General features: G+C 33.1%; 1 protein-coding gene across 1 annotated transcript in view; it reads right to left on the minus strand.

Annotated features, from left to right (window-relative positions):
* LOC107439526 (A disintegrin and metalloproteinase with thrombospondin motifs adt-2) overlaps nt 1–16241 on the minus strand; it is a 111344-nt gene that overhangs the window by 24177 nt on the left and 70926 nt on the right. The window contains exons 7-9 of the mRNA XM_071185863.1: nt 15245–15297; nt 9341–9446; nt 6027–6161 (exon numbers count right to left, since the gene is read on the minus strand). Of these exons, the coding sequence (XP_071041964.1) occupies nt 6027–6161; nt 9341–9446; nt 15245–15297 (294 nt within the window). The remainder of the gene's footprint in view (nt 1–6026; nt 6162–9340; nt 9447–15244; nt 15298–16241) is intronic.

Genomic DNA, 16241 nt, shown 5'->3' on the forward strand with positions numbered 1-16241 from the left:
GTTTGTCCGCTTAACATATATATATATATATATATTGTAAAATTAATTGTAATTTTGATTTAAGTAATGTTTTTTCATGTCTTTTTTTGGATCAATTTCTTAAAATTCATACCACATAAAAAATTCCCTGACAAACATCATGTTATCTTCAACGGTTCCTACCAACTAGCGATCAGCCTACTGAATAAAAAGATCCTCTACATTCGCTTAACTAGATGTATAATAAGATGCAATTAGTGTCAGGGCCTAGGTCATCATGCAAATAAATGCACAGCAGAATTTGCCACACGTGCTAGTTGTGCAGGAGATCCATGGTTGCAAAGATAAATCACCTTCTTGCATCAATTGTTGACACTCAAACACCTACTATGAAACTAACATCAACCCAGAACATCCCGCATCCGATTCGCAATGTCCAACATATCTTCAAAGACTTCATTCTCTAAGAAATGAAAACAAAAAACTCTAGTTCACAAACATTTCTACAAAATTAAGTACCAATATCCTCTTTATATTGCAGTGTTTGATTTCCACACTGAATTTCTTTCCATATAAAACCAATCCATTTTACACTGGGACATTATAAAATTTTTCAAGAACTAGAAGTTATAAACATTATCAAAGTTTACATACGTTATCAGCAATAACGTCAATACTGCTGCTGACTTACAGTGACTCAGTCATTTTTCTCCTAAAATGATAATTGTTATTTGCATTATTTACATGATACATTTCCTTTTTCTTTTTATTTCTCTTTTTCAATTATTTTATGTTCAAAACAAAATTTGTTGTTCGTTTTACTCTATGTTTACAAACAAATGTGATGTACCCCTCTGTAATCTGCAAGATTTTTCATTGTTGTATCCCAAATTTTATTGTAAAAATTATCAAAAGCACGCTACTATGTACTAAGTATTATGCAATTTTTTATGGGGTTGTGGCGAGCTGGACTGGTAGCCAGACGTGAACAATAGAAGTAAGGGTTTTGCAAACATAGGTACGTTGTCCACGCCTGGAGGAAAGGAAAAGCATAGCACTCTAAGAAATGTTCAAACAAAATCATCAATAGTCAGTATTTAAATGTAGGACAGAGTAAATATAATATAAATACTCGTATATTTTAATTTGAAATTATCCCACTGCTCTACTTTAAAACTCTGATAGACAATACCAAGATGTATTAAATGGGTCTTATCGTAAATACTATCCTACCACTTTTCCCAAAATGTGCTTCTGGCATCACTACTAAAATCGCGCCGTTCCAAATCAATTTTCCACCCTAGAGTTTAAAGAACTAATCGCTCGTATGATTTGAGCGATTTCTTATAATATTTGAAGGTTCATGATAAGCAACTTGACAATTAAGCAACTTGAAAACATTATACCATTTAAATTAAATAATTTTAGTGGTAGCCAAATTAGTTTCAAATCTATTTTATTTAATTGTTATTGAAAATCCACACAACTGAAACCACGCATATTTTAACCCTCAACTCGTTAACTATATTTTGTTTGAGACTATGACTGATTGAAGTGAGTTCAGCTGAAATGATGTGGCACAACAAAAGGTGTTTTCGTTCAAACGGTCTCAACAAATACGAATTTGAATTATTTTAATTGAATGAGTGTAATATAAATACTCGTATATTTTAATTTGAAATTATCTTACAGCTCTACTTTAAAACTCAGATAGACAATAACAAAAAATATTAAATGGATCTTATCGTAAAAACTGCCGTACCACTTTTTCTGAAATGTGCTTCTGGCATCACTAGTAAAATCCTGCAGTTTAACCCATTTTGTCCCGAATTTATTTATTGAAATGATACAAAAAGTGGTTTTATGAAAAAAGTGGTATAATATATTATCGAAATTAATTGGTTTTTCTACTGTTAGGGCATTCGAAAAGTCATTAATAGATCATAAAGTACTTGCTCCTTATAATTCCAGATCTAATCAAAAATAACTAAATCATCATGGTATCTGAGAATCTTTTAATTCACCCAGATAAATGAAAATACTGAAAAAACTTTCCCAATACAATGAATGTCTTTGAAAAAAGGAACTGTCCTATATATATGACGCTGGGCGTTAACCGGTTAAACTTAGTTTTCCACCCTAGAGAACCCTTTGGGGACGGGTGATTCAGAAAAGCATGTAATTAAATAAAAAACGGTAACTTAAATGTAGTCGTTTCTAATTTGACAGACTTACTTTGTTTATACTTTAATTAGTGTTAGTTTAATCATATATATAATCAATGTTAATTCAAAGTATAACTAAACAGTTTTATTTTGAACAAAGTAATGGTGAATTAAATAAATCAAACAATAATAACTCCGCCCACAAATAAACTGCTAAATTACTTTGATTACCAGTTTTATCTTTTTACCCTGATTGATGCGATTTTATGCTGGCGCGAAGGGTTAAGGAACTAATCGCTCGGATGATTTGTGCGATTTCATATAATATTTGAAATGAACTAAATGAAAATCCGACAAAATTTGGCAACTTGAAAAATTACTTTCATTTAAAATAAATAATAATAATGGTATACAATATTTTAAAAATCTATTTCAATTAATTGTTATTGATATATTGTTATTGAAAAACCACACAACTGCGAGGCATTTTGACCCTCAACTCGTTAACTATATTTTGTTTGAGACTATGACTGATTGAAGGGAGTTGAGTTGAAATGATGTGGAACAACAAAGGGTCTTTTCTCTCAAACGATCTCAACAATTTGAATTATTTTAATTTAATTGTCTCCAATACAAGAACAAGTGATTCAGCAAAAATCTTCAATCTGCTTCTTATTCAATCTTGAAAATTCAGTGAACTGGAGTGTCTGGATAGGAACTTGCATTGGGGTCTTTAACATTTATTACTTGTAATAATTTGTTCAGGCATTTTATCTCGTCCAAGCCGTTGTAATATAGAAGTTCCAATTATTAATTTTGATTTGCAAAATAATGTGATGTTAATTTAATATCTCTTAGAATGCATTTCTTTTCTTTCTGATTATGTAGATTAAAAAATATTTTCCGACCATTGCATCATTTGACAAGTGAATCTTGTCATGCATTTATTTGCAATAAATATAAAAGTGTGCTGCGATCTGACTGTTTCAACGATAGAGAATGCATTAATAATTATTACATCATAATTACACATCACATCATATGAAGCACTAATTATTACATCATATGAATGTTAAAGTAGGGAGGAATCAAATTTGATTTGGCAACTAATTGACTAAAAAAACCTAATCATATTTAATCAAACCTTTACTACCAGTTTTAAATTTGATTGTTTCTAATTACTATTTAATCTATTGATATATCTCTCAAGACGGTACATCCACAAGAAAACATCAATGTGAAAATAAAATTTCTAATATGGACGTGAGACCATGTAAAACTACGTAGGATGGCGCTAGGGGTTATAATTTGTCGTAAGACTTCCGGATTGCTATTTCTGCCTGATTTTCACGTCTAAGCTCGGAAAATCCAGCTTCCAATATTAATAGTCCCGCAGTGGACTGATCGTTAAGACATGGTTCCCAGCAGATCACCGAAGTCAAGCATCACTGGCTGCGGTCAGTGTGCGGGTGGGTGTCCACTTTGATCAGTCTGCGTAGGGACCGAGGGTGTGCGGTATTGGTCCCCGTTAAACTGTTCTACCGTAAAGTGCTCGACTTCGCGTGCAGGTCGTCGGGCTATAGAAGCAGGGGTGCCATCCCCTCTGCAGAGGACCAAATTGTGATGGCATGTCTTCGGATCATCCTCAGGGATGTTTTCCAGACCATCGCCAATAGCCCATTGTGCAGCTCTAGTGCGACGTAAATGAACAACAACAACAATATTAATATACTCGCAGTGTTTTAAAAATAACGCGTTCTTTCAATCTAACTTTCAACGAAACAAACAACAAATGAATTTGAAACACTCAGCAAGCTTGCTACCCAAAAAATAACAAACGGTGTTATTTTGCACATACATAGCCAAATAAGAGATAACACAGCTAACCTTACAATTTTTCTATGCTGTGAACTTAATTTTGTTAAATTTGTTTTAGGCTCAAGACCTGTAAGAATTTATAAATTACAGTAAACTCCAACGAATGGCAAAATTACGCGTTAATTTAAACACAAATCAGAATAATAAAAGTTCCTACATGTGTTAAGTCTGTTCACACATGGCCTCGTAAGCATAACATAAGCGGAGGGATACACCGGAAATTTTCTAAATTACTTCCGGTTTTAGAAAGGTTGTTATTGTTTGAATTCAGTCAACCATATTATATTTCATACCTGATATTTCATTTTATTACTTTTGCTTTCAAAAATCATTGTGTGATAGTCATTGAGCCATGGTCCATAGCCTAACCTTTTCATAATTAATAATTGGAACATGTCACATATTGATCTTAATTTGTGATGACCAAAATTAAAGAAAAAAAATGAAAGGATACTACGATTGCAAATAAAAAATAAGCTGATACGATTGCAGCACCCATCAAATGAAGCGGAGTTTATATTAAGTATAAGTCGAAGGCAGCGCCCGCATTGAACCTAGTGCTAGTGGCGCAATTTATCTTTGCACCTAGGCAGCGAAGCCTCCAGACGGCTTTTTATCGGTAGTCCGATCAGATAGTTATGAGGATAAACCAGTTTACGTAAGAGCCCTTTAATTGAAAATCTAGGCCGGGATAGCCTGGTTGGTAGGGCGCTGGGCCCATGTCCGAGAGCTCGTGGGTTCGAACCCCGCCGGCCGAAGACTCCCCGTGTAGTGAAGTGACAGATGCACGTTAAATCTGTCGAGTCGCAAAAGTCCTCCATGTTTCCATAACAAATCAATATCTCTGGGGGTACTGGATTGGAGATCGATCGTTCTCTGATTCAGGTCAAAATTACGATCTGTGGATGAATGAATGGATGTATGAATGGGTCCGGCCTATAAACGGGTGCGACGTATGGTGTGGCAGAAGTCGAATTCTTGTCCATAGATTGCGCCACTGGAAAACAAGAACAATCGCACCCCCTCTGTCTAAACAGGCATAAGTCAACAACAATTGAAAATCTAGCAAGAATAAGAAGATGGTAGCAAATATATGTCTGTGGTGTAACTACCACTACGATTATTAAACATCAATTAACTATTATATTAAACATGATAACTTTAATTAATTTTAGGTTACATTCTAATAGATATGGGTTAGCATTGGTTAACTTGTTCGTTACTACAGATTCAATTTTCAAACGAATTTGAAATATTTCTCTCAGGCGCATTTAATATAGAATTTGGGTTCATGAGCACAACCGATTAACTTTTTAAATAGTCTATGCAGACTGCTTATGAAAAATCGAGAGGAATCTTCGAGGGGAAAGCGCCATCTATCGAATTCATCGTGAATTTAAGTTCAGTTTGTGTTGAGTCCTTATGATCAGCAGGCAGTGAGGTTGCTATATATTTACTGCAAGCACTTAGCGTGAGTAACTAAGAATAAATAATAAAAGCAGCTTGCTTTAAACTAGATTTGCTCAAAAATTTTAGTTGTAGATGAGTAAAAAATATGTCATCGAGAGGATATTGCTATTTATTTAGGTTTTACTGTATTCTCCAGCTATTTAGTAGCCAGCAAATACTTCAATACAGATAGCAAAACCATGGAACTCATTCAACATCGAACCGGAACATTGGTACCAAATATAAATGTTTATGCCGATAATTTTTGGTGGTAGATAAAAATATTTTGCTTCTGCAAAATAGATCGTAATTATGAAACACTTGTGTTACCACTTTTCTCGTTTTTGAAAAAGAGAACTGCCGTTTTAAAAAGAACGCTAGAAACAAACGAGATTATAAAAGGTTAAAATTTTCAAAACAAAACTCAGTGCTTGCAGATGTGCCAGTTCGTTGCAGTTTGGGAAAAATTTTTTCTAATGCCAGCAAATGTTATTTTTGATATTTGGTGATTTAAACTTTGAATTGTAAATTTTAAACTTAAGTAGTATAAAGTACCTCAGAAATTTGTCTAAATATTGACGACTGCAGGAAGACCATGTTGTTTTTCCAGCTCCCAAGGTAGGTGACATAACATAAGTGTCTGAATCACAGTGGTTTCCATCTTGATGGCCATCATGCTCCATCCCCAAGCTTATTGAACAGAGTACATTGAGAAAATTAATAAAGTACATTGAGAAAATTAATAAAGTACATTGAGAAAATTAATAAAATACATAAAATAAATATTTAATTTAATGAATAAGCAACAAAAAACTCAGAAAATCAATAATCTTCTGTGACAACTTTAGTATTTTCAGCAATTATTTCAGCACTATTAACCTTTTCTGGACGGGTGAGTCATAAATGTGTTCTTACGGAATCAGAATCAGGAAGGAAAAAAAATAAAAGCGGAAGTTTAAGTTTAGACTAGGCTTATTTTTTATAATTTAAAAGTCTTATTTTTTGTTCTCACCTTAATTCTAACATATCTAATTAATGTTAGTTCAAAGTGTAACTGTATAGTTTTTATTTTGAATTTAGTAGCGATATATTAGACGCCCGGTGGCTGTGCGGTAGCGCTTCGCGCTGTTGTGCAACAGGTCCCTGGTTCGATCCACGGGCCGGGCAAGGTTGACTCAGCCTTTCATCTTTTCAGTGGATCGATAAACGAGTACCAAGCATGCTTGGGAACTAAACACTGGCATCAGGGGTGAAAGCGAGACGGAAAAAGATGAAAGGCTGGTAGTAAAACCATTTCAGTTATAGCTAGATTTTAAGGAAGAGTTTACTTATTATTTTTTAAATTTTTCAACAATATCTACTTTATCTTGGAAAAGAAGCAGTTTTATATATATGCCAGAATTATAAAAGAAATCTTGATAGTTACAGATATTTCATTTTTTTCGAAAAAAATGCTGGAATGAAATGTTTTACGTACCAGGTTTTTCCCTTTTCCGTCTTGCTATATAAGGGCTTTCACCCATGCCCTGAGAATGCATATATGATTCGCCCGTCTCGAGGAGGTTAAAATGCAGGATTATTCAAAAAGATGGACCCACTTTAGTTAGTTTGATATAAATTAGACATGAACTGTCAACATAGTGAAGACACGAGGGAAATCCAAAGTTTTTGCGTTTCGCCTCTCAGGCGGATGAACTAGCCCTGACATTAGTCAATCACCTGTCGGATAACTAGTTCTCACTGTGAAAATCACCAGTCGTCAACAAAAAAGTGGTCACTTAAATAAAATAAACAACCAGTCGTTTTTTCCGTTTCTTTCGTTTGGGTTCGTATCCCACCCTCGGCTTCGCACCGACCACAGCACTGATGCATACTTGTCAACTTTTAATCCTTTCGTGGATGATTTTCCCCATAGGAAGTAAAATGGAATTTAAATTACAATTTTAGGCAGAAACATATGCTATATTTTGAGGAAGCTTATGCGAACAATTAATTCTCATACTCATACATGGTGGTTATCTTAGCATCAGCCCCGTGAGGAGCTCTAACTAGTTCATCTGAGTGGGAATAAATAATAAATTGCTGAATCGCAATTAAATGGTGATAATAAATAATTATTACATATTAATATATATGCTAAATTTTTTAAAAAATAGTGGTGGATCAAAAAGATTATGGAAAACGAAATTTTCATTAAATTGTCCATTGTCTCCATTCAAAATTTAAATCCTTCAGAATCCATCAATTTGTGATGGAAAGATTCATATAGAAGAAGAATTCCTTAACAATTCACATAATTCATAGTTATATAAACATTAAATGTATTTTGCCTCTTTAAATATTAATTATTTCTAAATAAATTTCTTTAAAGTTAGTATATTTAACTAAATATTATCATATATTTATATTCTTTTTATTGTTGAATTAACTTTTTATAGCCATAAATTTTTCCTTATACGATATTTTTTCTTCAAAAAATGTAATTTAATCTGAGCAACAAAAAAAAGTTTATAAAAAAGAGACTTATCGAAATCGGTCACTGATTCATTAGATTAAAGCATAAAGTGGCTACTAAATATTTGAATTTATTGGCTACTGGCTACTAACTGAAAATTTAAATTTTCAGGTCTAGGTACTAGTTGCGTATAAGGCACTGTAGTTCACTCAGAAGCACAGGGCATGCTATTTGGCATATTTGGCGAGTTAATGACGCTATCGATTACATGTTTGTGGATTAGCACATTGAACATGCATAACCTGCTTGAAAAAATCTTTTAAACTAATTCTTTTCATTTGTGCTTGGACTGTTCATGTCCAAATTAATAGTTTATTGAATACAAATTAATTAAATTGGGTCCATCTTTTTGAATAACTATGTATTTTTTGAAGTAAATGAAATGAGATTCGTACCTCAAGCGCAACTTTAGCCACTAAGCCGTACTTTCGGACACACCCGCAAGCTATCTCCGGGACACAGCGTTATGGACGAGGAAGCTTGATTCTCAGTTACATGGTTCACATTTTATATTAGAGAGATTTTGCAAAGCGCAACAGTTCTAACGTTAACTTCAACTTTAACTGACGCTTACGTTAACGCTATTAAGCGGAGCATCAGCGAAAATTTCTTAACAAATTGCAATGTCGCTAAGGGATATAAAATAAAGTTAATACCCCTTAGTTTGAGTTACGATTATTGTAACACAAACTGTATGTAAAATCTCACAATTTTTAACCATTTTTATGATTTATTATGATTAAATAAAAAGGACTGATGATTTGGTCAGTAATTAACTGACTTAACTTTGACCAGTAATTAACTGAGAATGTAAAATTTGATAATAACAATTTCATATACATTTCATCTCTCTCTCTCTCTTTATCTCTCTTACGCACAAAATAAATAAATAAAAAATTTACAAAAAAATCCTCGAGTTAAAAAAAAAGAATTTTTTTTTATTTTTACTATTTTTTATATTATGATTGCAGTTCGAAATGGCTCGTTGCTCTCACGATATCTATCTGTGATGAGTGGTATTCTTATTTCAGCAAACATTTTAGTTTTTTAAATTTTACAATCGGTTTATTTAAATAAACAGCATGTAATAATCACTAGAAAACATCAAAATAGCTGGATGATTAAATGCATCTTGCTACCGCTTAATATTTTTTTTTACACAAACTGAGGGAAATAATTTACGAAGTGTTAGTTTCAGAACTCTATACTCAATCGCATAATCAGTACTTCGCATGTCACAGCATTTATATGAGTGCAGCGTGTCAAATTATTTGTAATACGATTCACTCATAAAAATCATATAATTCACATACATTCAATTCTTTTTTAATACTGGACGTGCAGTTGTGATTACCTGTGTCCCATTTCATGAGCAGCTACAAGAACGGTTTGGAAACTTGTACCTTCACTTATTGTACAGCTGTTCAATGGATTGCACATTCCGCTTACAGGAGCTAATCCTGTAAAAGAAAAGCATTTATTTAACACTAAACAAACTGGTCAAATGACCGTTTAGGGACTTTTGCATCGAAAATGCGGCTATCATCTTATCTTTTTTTGCACCTTTGACTTCATGACTTTTTCTAACAATTATATACAGTAAATATTCTATTATTATTTTTTTGTGTATTTTGTTTGTTTCGAATAATACTTGACGTATACCTGTTTCTACTACAACCTGTCATTTGACCGAGAGTTACAATTCGCTTATGGGCTGCAATAGCATACCTGCCAACTTTTACGCATTTGGCGTAAAATTTAATTTTTATATTTAAAGTGGTAGTAAATATATACTATTTTTTCTTTTATAAACTAAATTTTTAAATGATTTTCATCACCACTATTCTTAAGAAAACTAAGCATATATATTAATATGTGTTACCATTATGGTAGGCAGCTTAAGCTTTTTCAAATACAACGTAATTTTTGCTTAAAATTGAAATTTTTATTCCATTTTAATTCCACTGGGAAAAATCATAACGGAGGGGATTAAAAGTTGGCAGGTATGCAATAGTGGTACAACTCAAAAAACACGATTTTTGGACATAGAACAGGTGTAACTATGAAAATACCATACCTGCCAACTTTTAATCACTTCCATTATCATTGTTCCCAGTGGTATTAAAACTTCAATTTTAAGCAAACAAATACGTTGTATTTGAGAAAACTTAAGTTGACAACCATGATAGTAACGCATATTAATATCCGTGCTTAATTTTTGTAAGAACAGTGGTAATCAATATCATTTAAAAATTAAGATTATAAAAGAAAAAATAGTATCTAGTTACTACCACTTTAAATATGAAAATAAAATATTCCGGAAAATCCGGAAGCGTTAGCAAGTATGAAATACCCTTCTTTTCACATCAAATATGAAAATACCCATACTCATACCTGCCTACTCTTCCGGATTTTCCGGAAGATTTTATTTTCATATTTAAAGTGGTAGCAATACTCAGGTTATTCCAATTATCTTCTTGAATTATAATGATAATTATAAATGAGTTTGACCAATTATTTATATGTAGTGACATATAAATAATTACAATAAATATATGAAAGCATAATAATCCTTGCGCAAGTGAATTTCAACGGGATCAAAATATAAATATATTTTTGAGTCAAATTGTTTTTCGTTTATTGTTTGCAACCACTCTGAAAATCCATTTTCGGAAAAAGTGAAAGTTGGCAGGTATGCATACCCATTCACAACTCATAATTCAACTTAAAGGTAACCCTCGTTTAAGAAAACGAAAGCATTTCTTATGCACTTTCCTTAGCAATGAAAACTTTAAACTCACTTATCTCAAAACATGATTTTTTGAGTTGTGCCGCTATTGCAGCCCACGAGCGAATTTATTGCTTTATAAGGTAATCCGATCAGAAATTACGATATAATGCGTGTTCAACGTATTGCATTCGATTAGTTGCACATTTCTGCAAAGACTGTTGAGTAGTTAGTTCAATCAGAATAACTGTGAATTCAGATTTAGTACCTAAAGTTTCAGATCGGCATTTTTGTGAAAGAAAAAGCGACAAAAATTAATTGTTTTGGTAAGTAGCTTATACTTTATTTTGATAGCTTTACTTCATTTCTAACTAAATGTTAGTTTTTTCCGAGAAAAGGTCGAAACAATCAAGACAGCTCAAGTTCTTAGAAGAAATAATATTAATTATAAGAATAATTATAAGAATTATAGAAAGAATAATAATTAGACGAAATATTTTTGCGGAAAATGTACAACGGAAACAACCTGTATATGTATAAAAGCGGCGAGCAATGAATTAAAAATTCTTATTCTTTGTGTTCGTAATGCATAAAAATTGGTAATATACAATTTTATTTAATTATAATAAAGTTTTTTTTAAGTTTATTTCCCTCCTAACATCCATATTTCATACATTCAATCAAGAAACATTAAGTCCGGTGATTTGACCGGCTATTGTAGAAATAGGTATACATTGAGTGTTGGTATATTTAGTGTTAAGGAAATCTATATATCTTTACCTCAGCCGTAGTTCAATTCAACATCTCAAAAATTGGACCCTCTTTAGAGATAAAACCAGTTTTTCATTCTTACAAAAAGTAAAGCTCATTTCCCAGCAGCATGAGGTTCACTTTCAACGGATCCCGTCCCACGTCGATATCCACGAAAACGAGTTGGTTGACACTCTTGCAAAGAAGGGACTAGACCATCCAGTCCCCTCCACCTCAGAGCTTAAATACCTTGAACTTTTCGCAAAGCAAAAGGCCCAGAACAAACAAAAGTGGCTACTTCCACCTACTCACTACTGGTATAAAGCAAAACGACCAGGACTCTCTCTATCTCTTCCTGGTGACAGGCAAACCAACACCTGCTTATCCCGACTGGCCAGTGGACTCCTGAAAAGTCTCACATTTTCTGCTAATCAAAAGATCTTTCCTCTTTGGCCTAAATGCCAACAAAACCAGGCATCACCTGAGCACATCTTGTACTGTTTAGGGCTGGACTGGAACGACATTCATTCCTCTCCCCTTTTAGTTTCGGACTTCCTAAATGTCAACGGATTTATTGATCTGGTCAGACTCCGCCAGACCAGATGGGAATTAGCAACAACAACAATATATCTTTGCCTAGATATCTATATGTTCCTACGGACCTGAAGTCTTTTTAATACTGGTAGTAAATTTAAGTAAATATTCGTACTAATTTACTTTACTATGAACTTCGGATATCTTGCGCATTACAATGCGGAACTTTTCTAACAAGAGCAAATTTATTAGAAAAACAACATAAAAACGTGGTAATGAGTGTTATGGATGAGTCAGGCGCTAACAAGAGTTTATCGAACTAATCGCTCGGATCAATCGAGCGATTTCTTATAATTTTTGATTATAAATGAGGAAAAAACTACAATAATCCGTAGCAACTTGAAACACAAATAACATTCAAATAAATAATTTTAGTGGTAACCAACATTTTTTTTAAAAATAGAATTTATTTAATTGTTATTGATATATTGTTATTGAAAAACCACACAATTGCGAGACAAACAAAATATAATTAACGAGTTGAGGGTTAACCTCAACTCGTTAATTATATTTTGTTTGAGACTATGATTGAAGTGAGTTCAGCTGAAATGACGGAACAACAAAAGGTTTTTTCTTTCAAATGGTCTCAACAAATTCGAATTTGAACTATTTTAACTGTCTTCAATATAAGAAAAATCTTCAACCTACTCATTCAATCTTGTGAATTCAGTTTGTGAACAACGTTGCACTTAGTCTTTCATATTTGTTCTCAGTAATTTAAAAGACATTTTGAAACACATACGGAGCGATAATAAATTTTTAAAATATAATATCACAAAAATTGAAAAGGAACTCGGGTACATTTATCGAGAGCCACAAATAATCCATCAAAGAGCTGCATGTGGCTCGCGAGCCGCAGGTTGGCCACCTCTGTTCTATGAAGTATTTTTCAAAAAGCGTAGTACTTGGCAGCAGGGCTCGAAAAACTGCCCGTTCGCCCGTCCTCGGCGGTCAAAAATTCCCCTCGGACAACAAATTTCTCGAATTCAGCGTCCGCGCGGACGACCATTTTCCCGTTAATGTTCGTGATACATTTTCAATATTTGTTATCTTACAAGAGTCTAGCGCCTCACTTCTAAAATGACCCTCTAATCTCGAAATACAGCAACATGGTGGAATTGATGTTTTCTCTGTCTGGGAGTACTGCAGCGGTTGAAAGGGGCTTTTCAGCAATGAACTTACAAAAAAACACATTACTTACTGGTCTTAAACGGGAAGCATTAAACGCATTTATGAACATCTACCTAAATGGAAAACCTCTTTCAGATTCCTGAGCAGAAACCTCTGTAAATCATTGGCTTGATTGTGGAACTGGCAAACGTCATATTTGATTCATTTAAAAAACGCAGTACCCTCGGATAAATTGACATTCCAGATAACTTGACCTTTGTCATTTAAATTATTTCATAAAAGAAATACTAGGTTACTATTAGTAACCTAGTATTTCTTTTATTACTGTATAATGTAATCCTAGTAACTACTAATTCATTGTGCAATTTATATAAATGTTTGTAATAAATAAGAGAAAATTATATTTTTATTTATTTAGAAGCGACGGGTTAGTTTCAAAGGAGGACGGGTACATTGTTGGACAAGCAGTCCTCGGGGACGGGTAAAATTTCTGAGTTCTTTCGAGCCCTGCTTGGCAGTAAAACATCATAATTGCTACCCCTTGAAAGTAATTACTTAGCTGTTCAAAAAGGGTTAAATATTTGAACGTCTCTTATTTCAGAGATGCCAACTGCTACGTACACGACGAAATGATGCAAATAGTTGACAAATTTTGTTAGGTTTTTGTGATTTAGTTTGAATTAGTTAAGCGAAATTAATAAGCCTTCGAATTATTTAGAAATAGTGGTATTTAAAAACATAATAAATTTAATTTATTAAACCAAGAATTACAGTTCGTAAACTATCACTTGAAAATATTTATTTGCTGTCCGGAGCAAGTTATCATCTCTGTTAATTTTAATAACTGGTTTCAAATTTGTAATTAAGAATTGGCGATGTGGCTCTTTTTATCTCGACGATTTTTGATTTTACTTTTCAAGAAAGCTTAGGAAATCTTGCTATTAATGAGAGTTATCTCTGTTTTGGGGTAAAACCCTTCAACAGCTTTATTTGAGATAGTAAGCTCTATAATAAAAATTGAAGAAATGGCAGAAAATGTTTTATTAATCATAATGCTCAGCTTACATATTTGTCTCTCACTTCACGAAAAAAAAATGAAACTACAAAAGGAGAATATCAAGCTTAATTTTTTAACAAAAAACATTTAGAAAGTACTAGAACCTGATCAAAAAGTTAAAAAATTCTTTGTCACCACCAAAGTTTGCCAAAATGTAATAATACTGAACAAGCAGACTGCAGAGGTGTTGGATAAAAGTATGAAAGCATTTATATGATAAATCAATGCAGGCATGCAAACTACTTCGCTTTTTGCGAAAAATTTTAAAGCGTGGTAGACATTTAAAATTAAAGCTTTCAGAATTTTTGGTAATTTTGCCAACACTTTAAAAAGCTCGTCCATAAAAAACTTAGGTTAAAATGGCGTTGCAAATGAACTTTTAAATAATTTATTTGAAGTGGTGTGGGAAGTAAGTTTAAATGAATAAAGAATAATATATTAAAACGTAAATATAGCTGCCACTAATTTTTTACAAAAAGCGTAGAAAGCTGGACGCCCTGTGTCTACGTAAACAATTGCTCTCTTAGCAGCAAATGTTTTGACAGATTTTACATGGCTAAGCCGTTGGCACGATTTAAAAGATCATGCTTGAAGCTTTTACAAATAGTGTCCTTTTAAATCATTTAAAATTTGCATCTACCAAAATGAGTATTAGGAACTAAAAGTTCATTTTCATTTTCATAATTCTGAAAGCATTCTAATTAAAATATTGCAATCATATTGATGTATTCCAAAATTGGCGGTATTAAAGCTCGAAATAATTTCTTCAATTTTTAACGCTTATGTTGGTATATTTGAGCTTTGCATGGTTAAAAATGACATAATTTTTAATGCATTCTTCAAGCACGGTCTTTCAAATTGCGCCAACAGTTTTGACGTGTAAAATCTTCTAAAACGTTTGATTCTAAAAAAAATATTGTTTACATAGAATTTGCATTGAAGTGTTTCCATATTTTTGCCCCTTTAATTCCTTCTTAATAAATCAATTGTATACTTACCAACAACGTGTCTTTTTCTTCGTCCGCTTTCATCTACAACATACATGTTGATTCTAAAAGAAAAGCAACATCAGATTAAGAGTTAATCAAAAGTACATTTTCAATGTATGAAGGAGAAGTACACACTCCTTTTAAGTGCTTTGGGGAAATATACATACGCGCTTGCTTCTGAGATGATAAATTGGATGATCCTCTTGACAGAAAAGGGTTAAAATCATTGTATTTGTTATAACTATGTATCTGTTATGTGCAGTTAATTTGAAACGTTACTGCCAGACCACAAATTTGGCCAAGATGTATAAATGCCTTATGGAAGATTCGAAAGTAGCACATAAGTATATTTGTTAAAAACCATTGGATATCTGCAACTTTCGGCTTGAAAAGACAGTATTCCTTTATTGAAATAACACACATTTACAGGCTTGTGTGCTCAAATTAGGCTTATAAACCTTTGTCAAGTAGAAGGACAGGTAGAACAATTCAGAGAATGACATCACGAAGAATACATCCAGAGTTACGGAGGGATTCGAACCCGCCACCTCCATGCCTCACTTAGCGGCTGGCGAGCAATGCCGCTCGGCCAGGGAGGGCCCGACATTATTCCTAGTCCTAGTGTTTAGATTTTATTGGGCACCTGGGCCGCGAAGCGGCCCCTATCCCATTCATCTGGAATTTTTGAACAGTTTTGGTTGAGCAATGAGGTAAGCAGGCAATGGAGTTGCTTTTATGAATGTTTCAAGCTCTTTGCTTGAATAACTAAAAAGGAATCAAAAATCAGCTTACTCTAAACTGTGTTTGTTTAATTTTGGAGTTGTTCAGAATTGTATCAGCATGAGGAAACGTTATTTTCAGAAAGGTTGATGAAATTATTTGTTTTGATAGTAAAGATATGAGGCGTCGGAGGTGAAATGTGCAGCTATTGGTCTGTAGTTTTTATCTTTGATATAATTTTCAAATTTAAAGATTTCATTAAAATTTGCTTGCTTAAGGCCTTAAT

This window comes from Parasteatoda tepidariorum, chromosome 9, assembly GCF_043381705.1.
Source record: "Parasteatoda tepidariorum isolate YZ-2023 chromosome 9, CAS_Ptep_4.0, whole genome shotgun sequence".
In the NCBI taxonomy this organism is placed as follows: Eukaryota; Metazoa; Arthropoda; class Arachnida; order Araneae; family Theridiidae; genus Parasteatoda; species Parasteatoda tepidariorum.